The sequence below is a fragment of the Dermochelys coriacea genome, chromosome 3, assembly GCF_009764565.3.
Source record: "Dermochelys coriacea isolate rDerCor1 chromosome 3, rDerCor1.pri.v4, whole genome shotgun sequence".
Lineage (NCBI taxonomy): Eukaryota > Metazoa > Chordata > Testudines > Dermochelyidae > Dermochelys > Dermochelys coriacea.
Genome location: NC_050070.1, coordinates 107,258,661 through 107,286,113, shown reverse-complemented (window position 1 = coordinate 107,286,113; position 27,453 = coordinate 107,258,661). Strand labels below are relative to the sequence as shown.

The 27,453-nt window shown below is 39.3% G+C and overlaps 1 protein-coding gene across 17 annotated transcripts in view; it reads left to right on the top strand.

Moving 5' to 3' along the window:
• Nucleotides 1-27,453, top strand: part of REPS1 (RALBP1 associated Eps domain containing 1) — a 112,672-nt gene that overhangs the window by 66,144 nt on the left and 19,075 nt on the right. For 6 of the 17 annotated variants that reach the window (XM_038393864.2, XM_038393872.2, XM_038393868.2 and 3 more), the window contains 4 exons: nucleotides 3,791-3,930; nucleotides 13,093-13,173; nucleotides 16,562-16,649; nucleotides 18,592-18,690. In XM_038393864.2, coding sequence (XP_038249792.2) covers nucleotides 3,791-3,930; nucleotides 13,093-13,173; nucleotides 16,562-16,649; nucleotides 18,592-18,690 — 408 coding nt within the window. The remainder of the gene's footprint in view (nucleotides 1-3,790; nucleotides 3,931-13,092; nucleotides 13,174-16,561; nucleotides 16,650-18,591; nucleotides 18,691-27,453) is intronic. The other 11 variants (XM_038393866.2, XM_043511098.1, XM_043511096.1 and 8 more) reach the window with 5 other exon arrangements.

Below are 27,453 nucleotides of genomic sequence, written 5' to 3'. Positions count from 1 at the left end.
AAAGCCCCAACTTCTGGCCAGATCTCCTTCTGCAAGACATAAAGTGTTCTATCTTTCAGTGGTCAACTGTTGCGTTAAAATCAACTTGCAGCAAATAAAAAATAATCTTTTAACAGTCATAATAACCACCCTGTCTCGGCTGCAAAATTACCTATATTTGATATCAAGTATTGTATTTATTTTGCCTCAGTAATAACTCTTTTATACAGAACTTCTGAACGCAAACCTTTTAATGATCTTTGTTCCCTAAAATACTCTAAGATAACACTTGAATGGTTCAAACTTCTGTATAAAAATCTTCAAGCAAGCAAAGGGAGCAGAAAATCCCAATATTGGCAATATTTGGGAATTTATCTTGTGATATTTGGGGTTTTTAAAGCACCAACTCCTGGAGTTGGGTGATTGCGTTTTTAAATGAAAGCAGAGATTGTGTTTTTAGCCCATGTGATTTGCATTATGTAGAACAGGGGTAGACAAACTTTATGGCCTGAGGGCCACATCGGGGTTCCGAAAGAGCCGGGTAGGGCAGGCTGTACTTCCCCAAACAGCCTGGCCTCCGCCCCCTCCCACTTCCTGCCCCATGACTGCCCCTCTCAGAACTCCCAACCCATCCAATGCCCCCTGCTCCTTGCCCCCTGACTGCCCTGCCCCCTGGACTCCCACACCTGTCCAACCCCCTGTGTTCCCCATTCCCTGACCGCCCCTTCTGTTATAAGTCAAGCTAACTTAAGTAGACTTAATTTTGTAATGAAGACGTGCCCTAAGATTACATTACCCTGCTGCTGCTTTTTACTAGAGTCTTTCCTCTTTACTGCTAATTTCCTTGGTAGTACCTCTAAGATAAGATCTGGAAATGTGTGCAGATTTTAGAGTACTTTGAAGTATTGGCTCTTAAACCAAAATATTTGCTATTAGGGCAAAATTCCAGAAGGAGCTATTGCGGAATTCAGACAGAGCAACACATTCTCAGAAAGCTGCTGAGAGCAGGACTCAAACTTTCTTTGTATGGGTACTCTGCAGTTCAGAAACCATAGTATGTCACCTGGAACACCCACTTATTCTGACATCAGGTTGCCTGTAAATACTCTGGTCTGCAACACAGCCTCAGTCCTGCAGTATGTGCGTAAATGACTGTCATTGGCCCCATTAATTTTGCTTGAGACACACTGTAGATCTAACTTTTACCCTAAATAACACTTTAAATGTTGCTTCCCCAAAGGGGGAATGGTGCCAGACACTAGTTGAAATTCATTCTGAGCAGATTATGAGAGTTTATGGAGAATCAATGTTTTAGGGTATGTCTGTACTGCTGTTGGGAGTGAGTCTCTCAGCCTGGGTAACAGACTGCTAGCTTCACTTGATTGATCTAGCACACTAAAATAGCAGTAATAGTCTTTGCAACTTCAGCTGTTTGTAACTGCCTGAGCTGCCCAACATTCACAATCTTGTTTTTACTATGCTAACTCAAGCTAAAATAGCATGAGTCAGTTGGCTTGGTCTGGGAGGCTTATTCCCAGTTGCAACATAGATATATACCCGCAGTTTGACGCCCAGGTGGGCACAAAAAGTTGGAACTTCAAAACTTTGATGTTGCATGATTTTTGGGAATTGGGCAAGGGGAGAGCGTACAGTGCTACTGTTATGTAATCTAATATGCTCAGAAGAAAATTGGGGGTGGGGGGAGGAATTATGTGCTTCAAAAACTTGTTAGATACCTTAATGCCACAAAGGGAGATGGATTATTCAGTAATACTTGGTGAAATGGGGTGAAATTAAGGAAAAAACAGACTAAATAACATAATAAATATGACAGTTATTAGACTGGAATAATCTCCAAAAAGCAGTGAAGGGAAGCCCAACTGCTTGAGTTGTTTAAAAGAAGGCTAACCCAAACAGTGAAGAATATATTGTAGGGAACAGTTCTTTGATATCAGGGAGCAGAGTAGGTGGTTCAATAGATCTTTTATATGTTCTTCTGTCTTTATATTCAAATTAACAAACATCAATACAAACTGTAATCTCTCAATATTGATGTCCGTTGCTTTGAACCTTTCAAGTAAAGAGGTTGTTTCTGTTCATACTGGAAGTTTGATATCCAGTATGGTCGTGATTTTAGGTGAAATCCTGTAACTTTTTTCATTTGAAATTTGTCTCATCATGGTGTAATGCACATTCTCTAAACTATCAAATAGATTGCTCATTACGTTATACCACCAGGAAACAGAAGTCCCTAGTTACAAACTTCTGCCATCACTGTGTTAACATAATACCCAGAAATCCTGGCTCTTGAGATTAAATACAGTTAAAACAGCTGATGCCTCATCAAAGACTAGAAAATTGTATAATATATTTTTAATTTACAAGAATCTTCCCTTACTGTTTGGGATATTAACCAGGGCAGTGAGTGAAGCTTCCCCTTGGGGAGGCTATCCCCCTGCCCTGCCTCTTCTGGCCAAGGCCCTCCCTCTACCAGCCATGATCACATACCTGCTCATTGCTCCCAGCCCCCCTATGAACCCAGCCAGGGTTGGGGAGACCTGAGAGCTCGACCCCTTCCCCCCATAGCCCCAGTTGGGACAAAGAGGGGGTGAGAGCTCAGTCTGTGCTACAGAGGGAGGCTGAGAGCTCGGCGCCAGGCGGAATCAAGCTCTCCTCCCTGGCCAGAATCAAAGCGGTGCTCTCAGCCCTGGCCAGAGCTCTGAGCCTAGAGCCCTTCCCCCATTCCGTCCCTTCCACCTGTGGCCCCACCAATGGTCCCACCCCATTCCGCCCCTGCAGCTCTGCCCCCACTCTGCCTCTTTCCTTGTAGGCCTGTTCCCCTCTCGTTCGTCTCCCTCTCACCCTCCCACCCCCATTGCAGCCCTGAGATTGTGGTAGGGAGCGAGAGCTCCTCAGACCTGCGGCTGTAGCGGGGGGGAGATTTTTCCAGCCAATTTGGGGCCCCTAGCTACAGGCGCCATGGGCCTGTGCAGTAATCTGCCATTGTCCTTCTCCCACTTCCTGTGGCGCAAGGTTTGGGGAGGCTTAGCCTCCCCTAGCCTCCATTATGTGCAGCCCATGGATATTAAGCAATAAGAGGAGTAAGATACAGAATAATACTTCAAGTTCTAGTTTTTCAAGAGGATCCTGGGAGAGGCAATACTGCCTGAAGGTTAGAGCATGGGAATTAAGAGTGGAAACTCTTGAGTTGTCTGTCAGCAACTGTTTGGGCAAATCACTTATTTGTAAAATGGAAGTTATACTTTGCTTCCTCACAAGTGTTGTAAGAATTAGTACTTGTAAAGCATTTTAAGATGTAAAGCATTATTAGATGCTTGTCCTCTCAGTGACCCAAAACTATTTCTTCAAGAACCAATTGAAGAAACAGATGGAGATGGTTTCATGTCAGTGTCTAAAAAGCAAATAAGGAGTAGTAGGGTGCAGAATAAAAGATAATGGAGGCTTTGACTACACTAGCACTTTTGTCGGCAAAACTTGTCGGTCAGGATATGAAAAAAAACACACCCTTGACCAACATAAGTTTCACTGTCAGAAGCACCAGTGTGGACCAGCACAGATGCTTTCCCACCAACATACCTACTGCTGCTCATTGGGGATGGTTTAATTATCGGCAAGAGAGCTCTATCCTGCTGGCACAGAGCAGCTACACAGGAAATGTTACAGTGGCGCAGCTGCAGCAATACAGCTGTGCTGCTGTAAGGTCAGTAGTGTGGACATAGCCTATGTTTTCCGTGAGGCATCGGCAGCTTTTTAATGAAGAGATCAATTAAATGTTTGTTTTGATTTATAGTGGTTCCTGTCATTTCAGAAGTTGGAGATCAGTCCGGTGAGGTAGGTTACTCCAGCTCTCCAGCGGAAGCACCTCCAAGCAAGTCTCCATCAATGCCATCCCTAAACCAGACCTGGCCAGAACTAAATCAGAGCAGTGAGGTTAGTAAAAGTTTCATTTTATTTGAGAAGTATTTAGTGGCCACTAACTAAACTGTGTATTGGTTCATGTTGCATCATATATAGAATGTTACTTCATGAACATGAAACTGCAAGTTAAATGCATTAAACTTTCTATCATTTCTTATATAATCATGCAAGATTTCTGTTTTTTTCGATGAAGTGGGCTGTAGCTCATGAAAGCTTATGCTCTGATAAATTTGTTAGTTTCTAAGGTGCCACAAGTACTCCTTTTTTTTTTTTTGCGAATACAGACTAACACGGCTGCTACTCTGAAACCTGTTTTTTTTTTTAAGAAACCCCACTTCAGTAGAAGTACTATATGCATGTACATTGGCTCTGAAGAATGTCTTCAACAGAGTAGTTAATCTTTTACTAAAACATAGGAAAATCATAAGCATTTAAAATATCATGTTAAAGATAATGTTTCCTTTCTCCCAAATAAGTAGGGAGCCCATGATGTATAAAATATCATTAAGTTCTGCTTGACCTTAGTACAGAGTTCTTGTAGTGTGCTTGCTGAATAATAAATGGTTAGTATATAACTAACTCCTCCACATCTTGTACTCGGAAGGCTTTTGAGGCTAATGCTAAGTTACAAAATACTCCTATTGGCAGTACAGTTATATCCAAGGGGGATTTCCAAGTCTCATTAATGATGGAGTTAAGTGAAAGTTTAAACTGAAAATGCTATCAGCAGAATAAAGAATCCATTTTTTATTTTTTTATTTATTTGGTGATTCAGGGTCACAAATTACTTTGAAATCAGAGCTACTGCTGCTAACGTTTTAACTTTTTACTAACTGTAATTTTTATATTATGTATCCTTGGTACTTAACAAAGCAGTATCTAAAGAACTTCTGATTAAGCCATGTCAAACAAGTCTTATTTAGATTTCAGTTTTTGGTACATCACTAAAGGTAGCAACTTATTCCACAACTGTGTGCTTCAGTATCATTGTTTTAATTATCTTTTATCAAGATTGGCTTGAAGAGTCAGCCTGGTTCTACAGATCTGACAATATGACCTAAGACGCAGGATATAAACCAGCTAATTCTTAGAACTAATTTAATACTTGGTGTTACATTGTAAACTCTTTGGGGCAAGGAAAGACATTTTGTTTGTACAGTGCTTAACACAATGGTGTCGATATGTTCCAAGACTGGTGTTCCTAGGTGCTACCACAATATAAATAAGATGATGTAGGGTTTAATCTATATTCCTTTAGTGATGAAAAACTAGAAAAGTATTGGAAATACTAGTTATTACAGTAAAATACAAAAATAATTGGAGCTATAGTACAGTATGTAAAGAGATATTGGCCTAGAAGAATATTTCACTTGCAGTAGAGCCACAAAGCACTGTATTTGTTTCATTGAATGTAGGCTATTTGCAGTGAAACAATCATGGAGTTCTCCAGGATTGCTTCTGCACATGTCCAAGGCTGTGGGTGTTTAGGCTCTGGGGCGCTTAATTACCTGATTCTCTAGAACTGTTTGCCCCAGATATCTCATATATTTAGTGTCCATGAGCTGCCAACTACAGGAAATCGCTTGGATTTCGGTAGGAAATAGCTTTTACAAACTCAATAGGAAGAAGAGTGGGAGAGCTCAGTTGGAGTGAGTAGTCAGTTTTGAGACCAGAATTTGTTGTTCACTTATTACCTTCGCTTTCAAAATGTGAAGTGGGGGACTACAGCAGCACAAAGTTTGACGGATTCTTTTAGTAAATTAGCTGTATAATGGACTGCAATGTATCATCTAATAGAATTGTTGCATCTGACACATGAGAAATCTTAAATGGACAGCCATTTTTAGTGCAGGTGCTTTATAATCCTGAAATGAGTAATTCACCAGCAAGATAGCCTCAATCCCGCAAAAAAGTATGGTGGCACTAGTGGAAGGCATTGCCTGAAAAACTTTGCAAGACAATTCAAAGCTGTAATAAATTAGTGAGCTGATTTCAGTCAAATAAACTAACAATACCTTTGTGAAATACTAACATGCATCAGGCTTTAACAGGACATTTGTTCTAAATTTTTGAATTCAGCAACCCAAGTTATCTTTAAAGGTTGCTTTCTGTGTGAACATTCCTTCAGCTAGAAGAGTAGGAGAACTACTAATTCTTTTTCTATACTCTGATAACACTGACTTTACATACACTTAACTAAAATGATACAAGCTAAGATTTTTTTTAAACAAGTTGCTCCTAAAGTTATTTTCCATATCCTGATTTAGGCACCTAATAAGTGGCTTAAATTTGCAAGTGTGCGTCATCCAGCAGCTTCCATTTGTCCCCAAGTGACTTCAGTGATATTTAACAGGATGTGTACTTCCCTGTAGTATTTCAGAGATATCCACAATGGGTGCTCAGCACTCTTGAAAACTAATGATTTAGAAATGGACTTGAGACTAAATTTAGGCTCTAATTTCTTGCTCATAATGTTCTATGTTCTAGTTCCATATTGTACCCAGAACGGAAGCATGCTATGAGAAAAACTGCAACAACATCACTCTCCCTTGAACAAGAATACCTTAATTTAAATATAACCTTTTCCTATTCCAGGCCAAGTAATGTCTGAATTCAGTTTTCATCATATGTGAAATTTTGGCTGGAGAAAACAAACAAAAATGTTTATATTCTCCTGAAATGTCACCTGCTGGGACCCAGGGAATCATTACTTTCAGCTGAAAAAAGGAAATATTGTTCCTACTTTGTAAACATATTCCCCGGAGCAATTTTCATAAATAACATTTAACTGTAAGGTGAATGTACCTGTATCTACATACAATGCATTTAGAAGAAAGAATTTGTACTTAAATGCTCTCTGGATTTCCTAGCCTGTGTTCAGCCAATGCTAAATTATATCTACATGGTGTAAAATGGATTTTGCAGGTATAAACAGTAATAGGGTAAATTCTTTTAAGAATTAGAAGGTCATATGGTCATACCATTATGTGTTGAAAAGATGTGTTCCCAACATATAGTACCTATAGTTACAATAAAGATTTGATTTTAACAGACATCCCAGTAATTTGGCAATCCATAACGTATGTATTTCTTGAATTAGACTGGTGTGGAGAACAAGAAGGAAGAAATAACCTGTAATGGTTTCTGGTAGACAGCCTCACTACACTAGTACAGTTGCTCCACAATCCAAAATCTCTTCTGTCTTAGATAATTTTGTTCACCTGAAGTGGCCTGTGGGCTCTTTTCTACTGATGTGGGAGTCTGAGATTTTGTCAATTTACAGCCCTACTAGGATTTGGGGAAACACCCAGATTAAGTGATACTAGCAGACTAATTGTACTAATATTGCAGTTAATTATTTCTTAGGTTGCATAGTTAAAATAAATGATAGTATGATGAACTTTATATTTTAACATCAAGATTATTATACTTCTTGAAAGATACCATCTGAAGGATTTTCACTCAATTTTTCTTCCCTAGGAATTTGTGCTGAACTCCAAGTTTTTTAAAGTGTTTAGGGTTGTAAGGACTTCCCTGGTGCTCAGGCACTAACTCTTCCCTTTAACTGTTGCTTTTTTTAATCTTTCTAGTTACATGTGAGTCCTTTCCAGGGTCCAGGCACCTAATTAGTGGAGCCACACTTGCGCAGTTCTACTAATTAGGTGGGTGGCCCTTCATTCTCTTGTGTGCGGCCGCCCAAGGTCCTTAGAGGAAACTATCTGCAGACCACCTGAATGTAGCTTGCAGACCGCAGGTGGTCCACGAACCACAGTTTGAGAACCTCTGCTTCACTCCTTCCGGCTTTGTTCTTGGATCCTTGTTTTTATACTTGTTTTGCTGCACTCACCACTGCTAGCTTGGGAATACACATGAGATACTGGCCTCAGCACATCTCATGAATTTCAGTTCCATGGTCTAACCTTTACTTTGGGTATTAAGGACTTTGGCTTCTTCCTTCTTTAACTCAACAGATAAGTTGGTTCCCTCTCGCTTGGTGCTTTAAAAGGTCTTTATCCTCTAGCTTGGTGCTCTGGAAAATCCAAAACTTTCCTCCCAGACTGAGCACTTATTCATTCTGAAGTTTTATTTTTTGTGACTTCCTTTTCTGTCAAGATTTTGACTGTATACTCAATCCCTTGAGAATTCTGAGGCAATTATTTAATGGATGAGCAGGTTATTGCATCTTCTAATTGGGTGATGGGAATGCTGTTCAGTGGTGTCACATGTGGCTACATATGTACTTTGAATACAAAGGCATCATGGGGAACAACTCTGGCTTTTCTAGAAACAATCCCTCAGAGACAAACACTTAAGCAGGCAACTACTTAGACCTGTTAGGAATGTTGGATCTCCTGGCCACTTAAGTTTTCATAATACCCATGACATGTTTCATCTGAAGACAACATAGTAGATTCTGAAATCCCAGCAGAAGTCAGAGACTGTGTCCAGATGACGTACCTTCATGTTTGTATTTGCTTTAGTAGCAGTCCAGGAAGCCCATGCAGACTGACTCCACACCCAGGTAACTTTTTCTCTCCATGAACAGGAGATATTTTTCTAGAAAAGAGATCAAAGATGTTTGGAGACCTGTTAATCAAAAGGTACTTCTGGTTTAAACAATCAAACATGCAGCTTAAAAACAGCCATGGGTCTTCTGACAGTGACCAATGCCAGATGCTTCAGAGGCAACAAACAGGGCAATTTATCAATTGTTCTATCCACTGTCATCTAGTCCCATTTTTCCTCAAGATGTGTGGGATGGTACTGAGTCACGTTTCCTGGGCCACTCAAATGTGGGTAAAAGTGAGTTCTGTCCCATAAGACATTCCTCATTGCCCTGTATCAAGTGGCAAAGGAACACTCTTATGGACTGATGGCAATCCTGGTAAATCCTCATTGAGTGGTTTCTAGTTCAGGAAGTGGTGCATCAGATTTTCTTTTAATGGAAAACTCAATAGGTGAAGTTCTTCCTCTCACAAGAGCAAGAAGTTGTTAATCTTCTGCGTGTGGTATGGAGAAGAGTCTAGTTTGACAGATCACATTTTTTCTTTCCATTGGGAAAAGGAGGATCCTATATGCCCTTCAGTTAGTGCCTGTGGAAACAAGTGTCCTAGCAAAGTTCAGGAGGTACAAAAGTTATCTGAATAACCCCAAACTGACCAGACAAGTATGATTCTTAACTCATTTGCAAGTGGTCAAAGCCTGTTCTGTCAGACTGAAGTTCTCCCATCAGTTATTGCTCCAAGTCAGGACACCTCATTCTATTCCAGTGTAGGAGCCCTTTCCCAGACAGGTTGGCTCCTACCCAGTTTAGAGTTTAGAGCTCTATAGGCATGGTACATAAAAACAGCCATACTGGGTCAGACCAAAGGTCCATCAAGCCCAGTATTTGGTCCTCTGACATTGGCCAATGGCAGGTGCCCCAAAGGGAAAGAACAGACAGGTAATCCATGCCCTGTCACCCAATCCCAGCTTCTGGCAAACAGAGGCTAGGGAAATCAATCTTGCCTATCCTGGCTAATAGCCATTGATGGATCTAACTTCCAAGAATCTATCTAGCTCCCTTTTGAACCCCGTTATAGTATTAGCCTTCACAACACCCTCAGGCAAGGAGTTCCAGAAGTTGACAATGCTTTGTGTGAAAAAATACTTTCTTGTGTTTGTTTTAAACCTGCTTACCTCTTAATTTCATTTGGTGGCCCCTTGTTCTTGTATTATGAGAAGGAGTAAATAACGCTTCCTTATTAACTTTCTCTATACTACTTATGATTTTATAGACCTCTATCATATCCCCCCTTAGGTGCCTCTTTTTCAAGCTGAAAAGTCTGATTTATTAATCTCTCCTCATACGGAAGCTGTTCTGTAATCATTTTTGTTGCCCTTTTCTGAACCTTTTCCAATTCCAATATATATTTTTGAGATGGGGCGACCATTTCTGCACACAGTAATCAAGGTGTGGGCATACCATGGAGGCAATATGATATTTTGTCCTATTATTTATCGTATTCTTGATGATTCCCAACATTCTGTTCGCTTTCTTGACTGCCGCTGCACATTGAGTGGATGATTTCAGAGAACTATCCACAATGACTTCAAGATCTTTCTTCAGTGGTAACAGCTAATTTAGACCTCATCATTGTGTATGTATAGTTAGGATTATGTTTTCCAGTTGTGCATTATTTTGCATTATGGTGTCTCAAAAGTACCATCTAAAGGCCTCTCATGGCTTCAGAACCCATCTGTAAGAAGGATTTGCAGTTAGAAGTGAAAAAACAGTTGCAGTGGGATACAAATGGGCCCACATGAACAACTTCATTTGGCCTATGCAAAATACTTCAACTGTCAAAATGTGATTGTCTGTACTAGGATACGCAAGAAGTTCGATCCAAATTAACTAAAGGTGTGAATTTAAAGTAGATTAAAGTGCATTAAACCCATGTCAAAAAATCTTATTCAAACATAAAGTGTACTTAATTTTTTTCTTTATTCAAAAATGTAACTAACCTAAATTAAGGCCACTTTAAGTCTGAAAGAGAGTTTCAACACACATTTTATGCAGTTTAATCCACTTTAGATTCACACCTTTAGTTAATTTGGATTAATTTTCCCGAGTGTCCCAGTGTAGACATGGCCTCTGTGCTCTAGCTATGTTCATTTGGCTGCCCTTTCAGCCTGTCCTAAACTAGTCTTAAATAGATCATTTGAAAGACCCTTTTGCAACACTTTATTGAGAAGCTGCTGGTGTCAGGATCTTCATATATTCTTGACAAAGCTGACATAGGTTCTCTTTTAAGCCAGTTGGTACATGTGAACCCAGGTTCCTTATATAAAGGCATTTTCTTGGTGGTAATGACTTCGTATTGTAGAGTGAGCTTCAGGCGCTAATGGCCTACCTTCTGGGGTTTTTCATAAGATTGTGGACTCAGCCGTCTCAGAATTGATGATGGAATTCCACCTTACTGAGTCTATTGTATTGCCAACATTCTTCCCATGCCTACTGCATTTTCATCTCCTTGAGGTCTTTTTCCATACTCTTGATGTAAAAAGGTTCTTGGAGGTTCTGGTAGGAATGGACACAATTTGAAGTAGGATCCATCAGCTCTTTATATAGGATCATATAGTGATGGGATTGCCCATGGAATTTGTGCTTTAAACAAGGTGTGTTGACTTTGAGCATTATTCCAGTGTGGGGTGGGAATGGCTGAGGCCTTGTCTACACTGCAGGCAAAAGCTGATCTAAGCTACGCAATTTGAGTTGCACGAATAGTATAACTCAAGTCGACGTAGCTTAGATCTGCTTACCACATGATCCACGCTATGCAATGTCAACGGGAGACACTCTCCAATCAATTTCCCTTACTCTTCTCAATCCAGTGGAGTACAGAAGTCGACGGGAGAGCAATCTGCGATCAGTTTAGTGGGTCTTCACTAGCCCCGCTAAATCGACCACCGATGCCTTGATCGCCACACGTGGATTCCCCAGTAAGTATAGACAAACCACATTCTTCTGTGCTTAGAGATAAAAACAAAACATTAATACCCTAAGTAGTTCTGCCTGTCTGGCACTTGGGAGCTGAGATCCAAGAATGAGTGTCATGCACTGTCTTTCAAGAAGTATAATTATAAGATGAGCGATCTAACGTAGAATCTTATGGTTCAGCATACAGGTATATCTGTGCTAATATCGGTATTTGATATGTACCTTATAAGAGATGGAAGAACTAGCATTGCTTTAGGTTGTAACAGATATTGTGAGTCTTAATTGCTCATAAAATACTGGCTTAATGTGTCTCAAATGGATTGTTCCTATCAATTGAAAGCTTCAAGTTTGGAGTATAAGGGCTTGTCTATACATGGAGTTGTTAAGGAATAGCTGTCCAAAAATGGCTATTCCTGAATATCTCCATGTTTGGACAGTTATTTCAGAGCAAGTGTGCCTTGCTCCTGTTTTGCTTGATGTACTTTTAAAGTGGGTTAAGCTACAGAGGAACCTAGCAGCTTATTCCGCAATAAATGTGTCTACGCTTTATTAGTTGTTCCTGAACAGCTCCATTTGTAGACAAATCCCTAGATAATGGCTTGGTGTTAGGCAATGCATGAGTATGGTTTGGCTCAACTCTTTAAATACGATTTTCTTTTCTGTATATTCTGGAAATGTTCCATTTTTGTAGGAATTGGACAATGGAATATATTATTTCAATGCAGATACTAACACCGTTTTGTAAAAAAAAATCTTTACATTTATCCCAAAAAGCTTCTGATCCAGTGTTTGAAATGAAATTTGACTAATATTTACTCACCATTCTACTAATTAAGACGTGTAACTCATTCAGCATTCTTCTTGCAAAGAGTAATCTGATCTTTGATTCTCAATTGCTCCGGGTGCTGCTGCATTTTTTTTCCAAGCATGAGGACCTTGTTTGGCAAATATGTATTGTAATATAGCATGGCCCATATGTTGTAGAGCTGATCAGAGGTTGACTTGTTGTTGGTTGATAAACTCAAATGTGTTTGAACTCATTAATTCCTTGCATTGTTTGTTATAATTTAAAAACGTATGCACTTTTGTAAAAAATAAATAAAAAAAATAAAGGTGCTCATGCAGAGTAGAATCATTTCTCAGGGGGTTCACTGGCAAGTCAAATTGGATTGTTTTAATTAGAATATTCTATGTTCAATTCAGTGTGTTAGCTGACTTTTGCCGAGAGTGCTATAAACACTAAATGTTAAACACTTTTTTGATTTTGCCAGTATATAAACATGGGAAGCCTCTGCATAGGATTTATAGTTATGAATATGTACAAGATGTGGCACCACTTCTGTTCTTACAGAATTTGAATGTTTTAACCATTTCTCTATCTTGTATATATATCAACAGTTTGCATATTTCTTTAACATAAAAAGCTTCTAAATTGTGTGCATATCTACATTTTCAGTGTGGTGCACACAATTCTGATCAAAACGTTAGAGAAAGGTAATACTTTTGTTTGTATATCAATGTCATTGAAACTGTGAAATAGTCCCTTAATGTATGTTGTTTGTTCCAAGTCAAACCAGTATGATACACAAACACCCTCCAGTGCAACCTCTGAACTACTATGCTAAATTTCTTCTCCAGTGATCTTTTACTCATCTTTCTCATAATGCTGACTTGTCTTTCCTCTGTCTGTTCAGCAGTGGGAGACATTTAGTGAACGCTCTTCAAGCTCACAAACTCTGACCCAATTTGATTCTAATATTGCACCAGCTGATCCTGTAAGTCAATCACTTAGCTTGCTTGTTTGAAATTAATTTTATTAACACTGAATTTCCATACATTGTGTTTTTAGCTATTATGCATGATTCTTGCTTGGTTGGGACCGGTGGCAGGCTTATTAATTTTGTCTGCGTATGATGGGAAGAGGGATTTCCTTTTTTCCATTCACTCTTAATAGTTGAATACAGCCAATGTTTTTCTTGATTTTGATGTAATAAAAGTGCTATCAACTCTGTGTAAGGAAATGATTTGTGACACTTGCTGATGGGTGTGTACATTTTATTATGCTTCATTTAAGACTTTTTGAATGTAAACAAAATATAATAGATAGAGCCCCAGTGAACCAATACTTATTAAATCTTTCAGCTGTCACCCAAACTTGACTTCAGCATAGCTCTCTTCTCTTTATGCCTTGTTGATGTTGTGCACATAAAGACTCATAACTGACTTATCCAGTTTCTGAACATATAAAACATCATGTTCTTGTTGAATTCCAAAATTGGTGCGGTACTTCATAGTCATACATAATACTGCTATCAAGTTAAACTCTAGCAATAGTACAACTGCACTAATTGCAGCATTAGAAACTCTGCAGAAGTGCAGTGAATAGTGATTCGTAGTTAACACCTTGCTAGCTGTAGGGGCCGGTACATATCTTACTGTATTAAATTTGTTTAATTTCATAAAATCTTAAAAGATTATATAAATTAATTTTAAAAATTTAATAACTCTGCAAAGTCTGAGTTAATACCATTGTTCCCGATATATTTGTATTATAGTAGCATCTAGCTTTCCCAGCCACAATCAGAGCTCCGCTGTGGTAGGCACTGTATAAATAGTTCCTATCCAAAAAAAACGTAGTCCAAAAACTTCCCTCAAATGTAATTTTAAAAAATCAAATTAAAACATCTGCCTTACAACTTAATGTAAACACACATGCCTTCTTTGTTTATATATTTCTTTACACAACGCACAGTCAACCTGTGGAACTCTTTACTAGAGGATGTTGTGAAGGCCAAGACTGTAATGGGGTCAAAAAAGAACTAGATAAGTTCATGGAGGATAGGTCCATCAATGGTTATTAGCTAGGATGGGCAGGAATGCAAAACCATGCTCTGAAATATACCTAGCCTCTGTTTGCCCTAAGATGGGAATGGGTGACTGGGGATGGATTACTTGATTACCTGTTCTGGTCATTCCCTCTGAAACATCTGGCATTGGCCTCTGTCAGAAGATAGGATACTGGGCTAGATGGACCATTGGTCTAACCCAGTATGGCCGTTCTTATGTACTTATCCCTATTGCTCAACGTAAACATAACTTACGTAAAGCTAATAACTCCTTCGTGGAAGAATGTTAAATCACTTTATAACTATTAAATGCCTCCATTTCATACAGTATACTTATTAGGAAATGCTTAACTAATCAAGAACTGTAGCTATTGCATTGCTTTATTCAACTTGCATTGTAGTCAGTAACTTATTTTTAGCAGTAATTAGCAAAAATGACAAGGAATCACCTGAGATGGGGAATATATTTTCTGTCCTGTGGATCATTTAACAGATTGATTTTTCTATATTGTGTATATTAAATATTGGCTTAATCACCTTCTTAAAGTCTTGACATACTTGACTTTTGAAATGTAACAAGCAGTATAAAGCAGTAACACTGCTTGGAAAATTAGATTGTCATAAAATATTACGTGTGAGGAATAAGGAAGGGAGGGGTAACACTAAATGTATAGTTTGGGTTTGGGAAAGCTGAATTGCATTTTCAAATACATTGGTAAAAAATAAAACGTGCCTTTTGTCACTGACTTTCCCTTAACTAAGTTGGGCAACATTATATCAAGCTATTCTAAATTTAAGTTGCACAAGATTTTTGTAATAGCCATACTTCAGAGTACATATGGAACATTCAGAAGGACAGTTGATAGCTAGAATAGAAGATTGATCTGTATATAAAAACTTCCATAGAAAGCATCCTCTCAAACCATGTTCATGCCTAAAGATCTTTTAATGTTCATAGTGGTGGTTGAACTGTGGTAAGGAAGTGTTCTGTTTACATTTTCAGTATACATTTAAACTTTTGATCTTCCCAGTACAGGACAGGTTAGTTTAAACAGTGTAGAAATTACTCATGTTATATACATGTACTCGGCCTCGTGAAAATGAGCTAACTGAACACAGTTTAAAGTGTGTTAATTTTCAAGAGCAGTTTTAAATTTAAGACTGTTCTCCTCCCAGATATATATGCATATTTGCCATTGCCTTCAGTGGGAGTTGAGCGCTCTTGAGTGCAGAGCTTGGCTTTGGTGGGGATATGAGTGTGAAATCTGGTAGCCCGTTATAGAGCTTAGCCCATTTCATCTGACAATGGCCATAGAAGTACTTCATATAGATAACTGTTGCTGACATTTAAAGCCACTGTCTCTGCCTTTTGGTGGCATGTTAGACATCTCTTGAAGGGTATCTTAAAAAAAAGCAAAACAAAACACAAGCTTCCATCATGCCCTTGTAATATATTAATAGGCTCCTTGAAATAGTGTGAATTTTACTGTACAGTAGAATTTTTAGACCATCAAGCCGTAAGAGTTTCCAGGATATTCTAATTTTACATTTTTGAAGCATCAGAAGTACATGGGGCACTCTGAAATGTCTACATCTAATGATCCTGATCTTAAGCTTAAAAAGAAATTGAGTATTTTATAGCGTGGACTACATTTCATGTTTCATGGACATACAACACACCTGTGGCAACCATGCCATTTGGTTATAGGGAAAGGTAATAATGGAAAGTATTTAAGGTATTTAGCTGTCTCTTGAGGCAGCTTAGCAGCTACAGATACAGCTAGTACAGTGTGACTGGCAGACTTCTATGAAGTAGGGACCAAAGTTTGGAGACCAGTGTAGAGAAGTCTAAATACCTGTACACTTGCACTGAGTTTAAGGATATTTGTTATGGACAGTGTTCTATCTCTTCCCCCCTTCCCCCGCGCGCCCCCCCCCCCCCCAAAAAAAGAAAGAAACCAGGAGGAGTCCTTGTGGCACCTTAGAGATGAACGAATTTATTTGAGCATAAGCTTTCATGGGCTGTAACCCACTTCATCAGATGCTTATGCCCAGATAAATTCATTAGTCTCTAAGGTGCCACAAGGACTCCTCATTGTTTTTGCTGATACAGACTAACACGGCTACCCCTCTGAAACCTGTTCTATCTCAGGGTTTTATATTGCCACTGATCACCATAGTATCAAGTTCATAGGAACTCAGTAATAATGTTTGCTTATGAATATAAGCTTGGGAACTGCCACTGAATGCAGTCAAAAGCAGCTCTTAATGGAATCATTTTAAAACAAAAATAAACACTTTTCTTCCTTCTCTGCAGGATACTGCTATTGTTCACCCAGTTCCCATTCGAATGACTCCAAGCAAAATCCACATGCAGGAAATGGAACTTAAAAGAACTGGAAGTGGTAATCTATATTCTTGTGCTAATTATGAATCAGCTGCTGTGTTCATATAACATCTTACTGAATACTTACGTGGTGATGACTTAGAGCTTGATTTTCTTGAATAACAATTCTGCCTTGTGTCCTTGCACTTAGACAATAGTATCAGAGGCTCCAACCAGTGTAACTATTCCAAGTGGTGGAGAACTTCATGAATTAAAGGAACATTCTGACACAATGATTTAGAGGGTTGATGGTTGCTGTGAGGATTTCTCCATCGGCTTCTAGGATAAGCTTGTTTGGAGTAGATTGGAAGCATCAAGATGCAGATCTGGGTCAGGAGTGAGAGAACTTTCCCAGATTTGCATGCTCAAGTTCTTGAGGTGCTTGGGGAGCTTTGAACTGTGACTTGCTACTTAGTCCGGTCAGTTCTATTTTTACTAAAATCTAATGGGTGAGATTTGGTCTGTTACTGCTGGAGGCTTTCATCTCATCCATTTGAAACCTGCTAGTCTTCCTCAGCTTATTTCTATGCCCATTCTCCAGCATCTCTTGATTCTGACAATCTTGCCATATTATTGCCCAGTGTCTAACCTTCATTTTTTTGCTGGGTGGGGTGCATGGGCTCCTATAATTTGCTAACACTGTAAATTCTAGAGATTTCCAGATAGCATCAGTAGCCAAAGCATGTTCCTTTTGCATTTGTCAGGGGAGATAAAACATACTTCTATGGTGCAGGTTTTGCCACATTTACTCATACCTATTCACGCCCTATTCACACTCTACATAGGGCTTCATTTGCAGACCACTTGGAAACTGCATTTAGTAAAGATAGCAGTTGCCAGATTGTTTACCAGTACTCTTTATATGGGGTGCACTTCACCAGTGAATCATAAATTGATTGACGTCCCATTTGTTTCCAAATGCAGTTAAGGTTAAGCTTTAACTGTAAAACCCATTGTGGTTTGGGTCTTGTATATCTGAGATCAGTGCTTTTTGCTGTACTCTGGGGTTTGTGATCATATGAGGTGCTTGAATTAATAGTCTATAGGGGAAGAGCCTTTAGTCTGGAATTTGCTTCTCCTTTGGGTCCAACATGTAATGAATTTATTGACCTCCAGAGTATGTTGCAGAGCCTACTGTCCTATGATTTTCAGAAGAGTGGGGAAGTAAAGTGAGGGTTTTTTTGATGTTCATCAGTGAATATATCAATTTAGATTTTATTTTAGATTCATTTAGAACTTTTGACAAGGGCATTATATAAAATGAAAATTGTTTTTTCTTAAAGGCATACTTGTCTGATGTCATGTCTTATACCAATGTACATTATTATGGTAGTACCTAGAGGACATGGCCCCATTTTGCTAGGCACTGCGTAGATATGTAACAAACGGCCCCTGCCCTGAAGAATATATAATCAAGATAGGCGATCTATTGCAGGGACTTGCTTATGTCATGTTTGCATAGGCATAATAAGTGCCTAGCACAATGGGACCCATATTGTTAACTTAATAAAACCTAAAACTGCAATATTTTATAAACTTGACTATAATTTTACAATATTACATAGAAGGACAAAACAAATGTCTGAAAGCATGTAAGGATACATACACTCAGGCATTTCACCACTGACACAAGAAATGAATGTTTTATAAGATGATATATTTGGAAAAATTATTAGATATATGCCTATTAACCAGTGCAATTATATACCAATATTGAAATGTAAAGTTTCAAAGTTTAATTTTTATTTATGAATTGAATAGTTTGTTTTAAAATTATAATGATGTGGATAGTATCATTGTAGTTTACCAGTCTAAAATTCCAGTCAAGTGCAAAATTTTGATTTAGGGCTGAACTTTCATTAATGAAGACTTGGCCTCTGAGGAGAAGGATAGTTTCAGTGTATTTTGGATATCACTTAATCTTGCATAAAAAGAATAGCAATAATCTTTTTTTCCCCTAGATCTTGCTAATCCCACTAGCCCTCTACTTGTGAAACCACCTGACCTCTCAGAAGAAAATAATATGAGTTCATCAAAATTTGTAACTGGAAATACAGTTGGTAAGTATCAAAGCATCTTTTAACCCAGTGGTGCCTAACCTATGGCCCACGGGCTGAACAAGACCCATCAGAGCATTTCATAAGACCCATGACCTGCTTCAACACAGTATACTAACGGCTGATTCATTAGTGTTTTGTTGTCATGTTTACATCATTTTCATCTACACAAAAGTATGTAGAAACTGTTTGGCTCACACAAGGTTGTGCTTAGGTTTATGTGGCCCTCCTGTGTGATTAGGTTGGTTACCACTGTTTTAACCCATTTATCACACTTTAAAGGAATGTCAACCTGAATTATTATTCTTGATATCTCCAGCTAATAAGAGCACAAACTGTTCCTGAAAAGCAAGAAACTTCTTAAAACAAATTTCCAACATAGTATTTTGACTTAGGAAGTATCTTCCCATCTTAAAAAAAAATATAAAGGGAAAGGTAATAGCAGATAAAAATAGGTATAGCTTCTCTGGCTCCTTCATTGGAGGTATGCCAATTTATGCCATTTGAGGATCTAATCCTAAATCTGGTAAGAAATTAACTGTTTTATTTTAAGTGATAAGAATATTTTCCTGTTCTCAGCTATAATCCCAGAAATGTAAACTGGCTGCACTATTCTTTATCTCTAACAGAAATAGCTTTAAGTAAAGTTTGATCCCATTCTTGTCTCAAAACCAAATAGCAACATATTTTTTGAAGATTAGAAAACTATTGTATACCAAAGGGAGGGGAGGCATCTGCTGTCACTGTTTCAGTTACTTTGAAAAATTGTGAGCCAAATACCACAATTCCTTGTGATTGACTTTTGACATTTTTTCTAGGTATAGTTAACTTGTCAACCCTCTGTTTACCCTGGTTGCAGTAATTTGGTTTTTAATGTTCTCTACACCAAATAAATATTTTGTTCTATACAGATTTAATTAGCCTGTTCTATGTAATCACACAGACTAGTCACAAATCAGATCTCAGTGTAAAGTATCTAATCTCTGCGGTTTTTATTCCTGAAACTGTTTTCCATTCACTTTGTTCATTATATTGTATAATTTCCTTCAATAGAAATCAATACCTGACATTAGTCCTCTTGCATCCTTTGTCATGAAGTATGGAGGTAGCTAAAACTATCACATGGCATCAGTTGGCAGAACATTCTGCAGAAGCCGTATAGGCAGTCAATAGATCCCTTTTTCAACAGCATTTCCCTTACTCTTGAACTCTATTTCATTTCAGTGGACCTAAGGGTGGCTATCCTTCAACAAAAAAACTTCAAAAACAGACTCCAAAGAGAGACTGCTGAATTGGAATTAATTTGCAAACTGGATACAATTAACTTAGGCTTGAATAGAGACTGGGAATGGATGAGTCATTACACAAAGTAAAACTGTTACCCCATGTTGTTTCTCCCCCCCCACCCCACCCCCCCACTGTTCCTCAGATGTTCTTGTTAACTGCTGGAAATAGCCTACCTTGCTTGTAGGAAACCATGAAAGGTTTTCCTCCCCCCCCCCCCGCTGCTGGTGATAGCTCATCTTAAGTGATCACTCTCCTTACAGTGTGTGTGATAAAACCCATTGTTTCATGTTCTCTGTGTGTGTGTATATACATCTCCCCTCTGTATTTTCCACCAAATGCATCCAATGAAGTAAGCTGTAGCTCACGAAAGCTTATGCTCAAATAAATTTTAGTCTCTAAGGTGCCACAAGTACTCCTTTTCTTTTTCAGTGGTATAGTTTTCTTTCTGGGTCACTTCTTTTTGGTCCCCTTCTCTTTCCCTGTCCCTTTTCCTGGTGCAGAGTGCCCAGACCTTACTCAGAAGTCTTCCAGTATGGTGGAGAAAATGTACAATGACATGCTGTCTTGTAGTAGGAGACTGCTGCTCCATTCAGGGCCTAAATTCTGAAAGGGCTCTTTCTGGTTCTCACTCCTTGTTAGAGCAGTCTGGCCCTGCTGACTAGTGAGACAAAAGTAATAGTGTGGAAAAGAAGGCAGCAGTATGCAGCCACTAAACAGGAGAAGGCAAATGCCATGCCTCTTCTGATTCTATAATTCCCAGCATGCTAGCCTGTATATTTTTTATTTCAGCAATGTGCCAGCAACCCATCTTATACCGTTGTGTAGTCTTCTGCCCTATTGGGTAAATGTAGGCAAGTCAAAGGTCATTGAGCAGAGATGTTTTCTCTAGCCATGATATGGACAAGTTGCAGATGGTGAGGAAATGAAGGCACCTGTTGACCTCATCCAGAAGTTTCCAAAAAAAATATAAAGAGGGAAGCAAATACATGAGAAGTGGAAGAAATATTTTATGCACCATGATCCCCTATACAAGGAGTATTATCCAACTCCAAAAATCTGACCTAGCATCATATGGAAGGCTGTTAATTTCACCGTATGGACAGAAAGGTCAGCTGCTTTCTTCAGGCTCAGTTTAGATAAGAGGATATTAATAAGGAAGTAGCTTCTTACTGCTAACCAAAAAGAGACTCCATTTTGCTTCTAAATCCATTTGTGGAGGATATAATTTAATAAATATTGGTATTTCCCAACCAAAATAGTGCAGTTACATGAGTTTCAGTAAAGTGAATGCTTAAAAATCTCTTGCAGCCACTTCTAAGTTGAGAGTACTTCCTACCAAGGGTGAATTTCCCTCAGAAATCATCAAATCTGCAAAACAGATGTTTCTGAAGTGGAAGTAAGAGTCAAACCTTTCCTTTTGTCCATGTTCTTAGCTAGTCTATGCTAGCTTGATGGAAGAAACTAAACACTGATTTAATCCAAGTACAAGATGATAAAATGTCGAAAGTATTGTGAACAAGATCTCAATTGTCTGTTTTGTGGCAAACCTGTATGAATGCATTCCATTTTTCCCCTCAAGGGCTTAAAGGCGTTGAAATCAGTTACAAGGCTGTATCTGTGATTCTGTTTGTGGAAGGCAAAAACACAAGCCAAAAGATAGGTATCTTCAGCCCAAATCAGTGGGTGCCTACCTACTGGACAAATCTGAAAGTTGTGGAAATCATTATGCGGGGAGAGAAATTCTAGCATGCTACAGGGCCTTAATAGAAGTAAAAGGTCTTCCAACTCTGGATATACCAGGAAGAATTCTTCCTGTAACAGAAGAGGGTAGTGGAATAAAAGAAAATAGAGGTCACATTCCTCTTCAGTTAGTGGCCTGATGTTCTGCTGAAGTTGTCTGTCTCAAATCCAAGACCCTTCTCAAACACTGGATGCCTGTGCCTTTTCCAGGAGAAATTGCAAAATGCTATTACAAACAAGTACATAAAGAAAATAATTTGGAAAGTTATTCTAATCTGTATACCTCTAGAAACCAGTTAATGCCATTGGAACTGACTATCTCTAATACTGTGACAAACAAAATGTGAGAGGGTCTCTTTAAGGATTTTTTCCTCATCATGGACTAACAGATGAGGAAGGGGATCGGGTAGTCCAGGGGGGTTACCTTATTCCTTTATGATAATTTTATAGAGCTGCCCATCACCATAGTTATCTGAGCACCTTGCCATGAAATCAATAGCAACGTCCCTAGTGAACTTCGGGGAGCCAGTAGCTTGTCTCCCTTTTCAGTTTAAAAATTCTACTTGAGAACTTTATTTTGTTTAGTTTTTGGTTCATTTGTATGGTGGCTTTTTGGGCAGGGAGCGAGGAGGGAGTCATTTGGGTAGAAGGAAGTACTGTTCTTGCTGTGGTTGGTAGATTTGTTCTAAGAGGAAAATTCTGCAGTTTCCTATGGACAATCAGATGAGACTTATCTGTCTTCTGGAAGCTTGTTTCATAGCCAGATCTCCTTGACTGAGAATGCTTTGTTCTTAGCTCTCAGGTGCTTCTTTCTGGGCTTTGTGGTCTGCATTTTCCTAGAGGAGTGCAACTGTCTTGATTCACAGATCAGATTCAGTCTTTAATGTATCTGGGGCTTGAATCATAAACTTCTTTCAGAGTAGCAGCCGTGTTAGTCTGTATTCGCAAAAAGAAAAGGAGTACCCGTGGCACCTTAGAGACTAACAAATTTATTAGAGCATAAGCTTTCGTGATCTACAGCTCACTTCATCGGATGCATTTGGTGGAAAAAGCAGAGGAGAGATTTATATACACACACACAGAGAACATGAAACAATGGGTTTATCATACACACTGTAAGGAGAGTGATCACTTAAGATAAGCCATCACCAGCAGCAGGGGGGGGAAAGGAGGAAAACCTTTCATGGTGACAAGCAAGGTAGGCTAATTCCAGCAGTTAACAAGAATATCAGAGGAACAGTGGGGGGTGGGTGGGAGGGAGAAATACCATGGGGAAATAGTTTTACTTTGTGTAATGACTCATCCATTCCCAGTCTCTATTCAAGCCTAAGTTAATTGTATCCAGTTTGCAAATTAATTCCAATTCAGCAGTCTCTCGTTGGAGTCTGTTTTTGAAGCTTTTTTGTTGAAGTATAGCCACTCTTAGGTCTGTGATTGAGTGACCAGAGAGCATGGGTACCCGCATGGCCCCACAGTATGCCAACATTTTTATGGCTGACTTAGAACAACGCTTCCTCAGCTCTCGTCCCCTAATGCCCCTACTCTATTTGCGCTACATTGATGACATCTTCATCATCTGGACCCATGGAAAAGAAGCTCTTGAGGAATTCCACCATGATTTCAACAATTTCCATCCCACCATCAACCTCAGCCTGGACCAGTCCACACAAGAGATCCACTTCCTGGACACTACGGTGCTAATAAGCGATGGTCACATAAACACCACCCTATATCGGAAACCTACTGACCGCTATTCCTACCTACATGCCTCTAGCTTTCATCCAGATCATACCACTCGATCCATTGTCTACAGCCAAGCGCTACGATATAACCGCATTTGCTCCAACCCCTCAGACAGAGACAAACACCTACAAGATCTCTATCATGCATTCCTACAACTACAATACCCACCTGCTGAAGTGAAGAAACAGATTGACAGAGCCAGAAGAGTACCCAGAAGTCACCTACTACAGGACAGGCCCAACAAAGAAAACAACAGAACGCCACTAGCCATCACCTTCAGCCCCCAACTAAAACCTCTCCAACGCATCATCAAGGATCTACAACCTATCCTGAAGGACGACCCATCACTCTCACAGATCTTGGGAGACAGACCAGTCCTTGCTTACAGACAGCCCCCCAATCTGAAGCAAATACTCACCAGCAACCACACACCACACAACAGAACCACTAACCCAGGAACCTATCCTTGCAACAAAGCCCGTTGCCAACTCTGTCCACATATCTATTCAGGGGATACCATCATAGGGCCTAATCACATCAGCCACACTATCAGAGGCTCGTTCACCTGCGCATCTACCAATGTGATATATGCCATCATGTGCCAGCAATGCCCCTCTGCCATGTACATTGGCCAAACTGGACAGTCTCTACGTAAAAGAATGAATGGACACAAATCAGATGTCAAGAATTATTCAAAAACCAGTTGGAGAACACTTCAATCTCTCTGGTCACTCGATCACAGACCTGAGTGGCTATACTTCAACAAAAAAGCTTCAAAAACAGACTCCAACGAGAGACTGCTGAATTGGAATTAATTTGCAAACTGGATACAATTAACTTAGGCTTGAATAGAGACTGGGAATGGATGAGTCATTACACAAAGTAAAACTATTTCCCCATGGTATTTCTCTCTCCCCCCCTCCCCCCCACTGTTCCTCTGATATTCTTGTTAACTGCTGGAATTAGCCTACCTTGCTTGTCACCATGAAAGGTTTTCCTCCTTTCCCCCCCTGCTGCTGGTGATGGCTTATCTTAAGTGATCACTCTCCTTACAGTGTGTATGATAAACCCATTGTTTCATGTTCTCTGTGTGTGTGTGTGTGTGTGTGTGTGTGTGTGTGTGTGTGTGTGTATATATAAATCTCTCCTCTGCTTTTTCCACCAAATGCATCCGATGAAGTGAGCTGTAGCTCACGAAAGCTTATGCTCTAATAAATTTGTTAGTCTCTAAGGTGCCACGGGTACTCCTTTTCTATAAACTTCTTTGAAGATCAGAACCAAAACCTTAAACTAGTGCGTGAAAATGACTGGGAGCCTGTGGAGGGACTCAAGCAAAGGTCTGATGTGCTCACGGAAGCCTAGACCATGGATGTTCTTGTGCATTTTCACATTCAGCTTCAGATGCAGTGAATTTCAGTAATCCTGTCTGGAGGTAATAAGTGCTTGGATCACTGTGGCCAGGTCCACGTTCAAGAGGAAAGGATGAAATTTCCCAACAAACAGGAAGTGAAAAGATCTTTAGACACTACCATTACTTGGTCTTCTCTCTCTGCACAGGTTACTTGATTGTAGAGGGGGAAGAGGATAAACCCTTTCTTTAGAAAGCAGTAGCTAGAGAAGAGGTTGGCTTACAGTCTGCCTAGCCACTTGAACTCCTCTGGAGCTGGAATTGCAGAGTCACTACATGAGAAGAAGTGAACGCAAGTAATTGGAGCAAGGAGAAAATTCTTTTTTCCAGGTTTTATTTAAAAAAAAACAAAAACTAAGCAGTGCTGCATAAGAGAACCTTTCAGTAAGAAATTATTTTGAATCCATTACTTATTTAAATTAGGTTAAATTCTGGTTAAATCATGTAGGCTTTTGTATTGGCTTTAAGAAATTCTAGAAACATCAGATGTAGGGGACATAGAAGATTTGCAGACCAGACTGCCATCCCAGGATATACTGGAATACCCTGGGGAATGGGATGGTTGGTTATGAAGAAGCTGGTCATCTGCACCTAGTAAACAGACCTCTAGAACGCAGCTTCTTTCCTCCCTGAACTGGCTGCTACCTACCTGAAAATAAAGTTGTTCTGTCTCTGGAAATACACTCCTGCAGTACTTCCCTTTTAGAAAGTTTTACTCAGACCAGTAGAAAGCTAGCATTACTGACAGAATTAGGAAAAAAACTAAATTCTGAACAATGTGCAAGAGAGGACTTTTGCCGAGTTGTTTCCCCATCCTTGCAGGAGTTACTCACGCTCCTCCATTGTCATCAAGGGAAGGGAAGTACTGTTGCAATTAATTGTATAATGCCCAAATTGCCTTTTCCAATATATTTAGAAGTAACCATCCTATTACAAAAAAGTCCAGTAACTTTCTGTTGGAGTGATAAAGCAAGTTTCTTGCCCAGAGAGGTTTACCATCTTTTACTAAGAGGCATCTTGGATCTTGAGTGGCTCCACAAACATACTCAATACACCAGGTTCAAGATACAGACCACTTTATCCACTATATAACTAGCTAATATATTACAACATTTCTTTCTCATTTCTGTGGACTTGAAGAAGGGTTCCTTACATATAGTTGCCTTAAGACAAGGGTCGCATCAAAATAACGTAGTTCCATTTCACTCTGTGCCATGTATTCATGAATGTATTGGTTACTCTGATAGCACACCCAACCAAACTGAGGTTCTGTATTTTTGTCCATTATTTCTTATCCTGATATGAGACAGGATGAAGGAAGCGGTGTTGAAAGTAGTATTAGATGTAGCAGTTCAGTGACACTGGTTCATTCTAAATTTAGAAAGCCAACTATACCCAACACAGAAGGTTAATACAGTCTTCTGTGGATTTATGAAAACTAAATTCTATGCCATCTGATCATTTCAAAGATCAGAATGAAGATAATCTCCAGGTTTCCTGTGTAAAATGTATAAGAAGCTTTTATAAAGCAAGGGAACTTGTTCTGTTGAGCACAGATAGTGGTTGGCAGTCTACTTCTACCTTGTGAGCAGAGGTTTTTGCAAGAACTTCGCAAAAACTTCTAACGTTTACACTGCCACAAAATATTAATAGTTTTCCAAGCTTTCACAGACATTGTCTTTGCGCACAGGTTTCTTCAAGAAATGATTAGACTCTGAACCGTTCTATACACAGTGTTTTAGAGGTCTGTTTCCACTCTGTTGGATGAGGTGGAGTGCTATTGAAAGTTCTTATTTGTCTATTTCTTATCCAGGCACTCCTTGTTTTTTAAAGGATATATATATCCTTTATATATATATATATTTGGATATCAACATTTTCATTCTGTACATAGTTCCCACATAGAGTAGGTTTTCCTTTTTTACACCCATACATATCTAAATGTTAATCTGCTATGCATAGAATTTTTTCTATTTTTGGAGCTGAAACTAAGTACAGTGATGCCTCTGACTGCCTCCTTATTCTGTGATAAGGGACTTAGCCCAACTGCACAGGATACAGGGACCTGCAATCTTCTTTTAAAACAAAAACTGACAGGTGAGAATTTCTTAATGTAAAGATACCATCTCTGTATATTCTCACCTCTGGATCTCAGCTCACCAGTGAGACAGATGGAAGTGCAAACTTAATTTTTTTGGGCATAGCTTTCAAAAGAGAAATCCTCAGATCATAAGCCTGAGTTGACTTTAACAGTTGAGCACTGGGCCTCTGTCTGTACCATCCAGCTTCGCTCTAGTCCCAGCTAGGTAGCTTCACCACTGAAGCATCCTGCAATATCTTTTCCACCAGTGATTCCAGCACAGTCCCCAGTATCCTTTGGTCTCAGTGTTTTGAAATAAATACTTACAGCTTGTTGGATGCTACACAACACCTCTGTAGAAATACATCCACTCATTCCATAGAAGGCAATGAAGTCAAAGGCCACCCTTGGTTCTTTTTAGTCTCTCTTGTCCTTCTGGCCCATCTCTGAAGGGAGAGAAGATGTGCCTCACTTAAAAGCAAGTTTTTCTGTCAGCAGCTGACTTCTA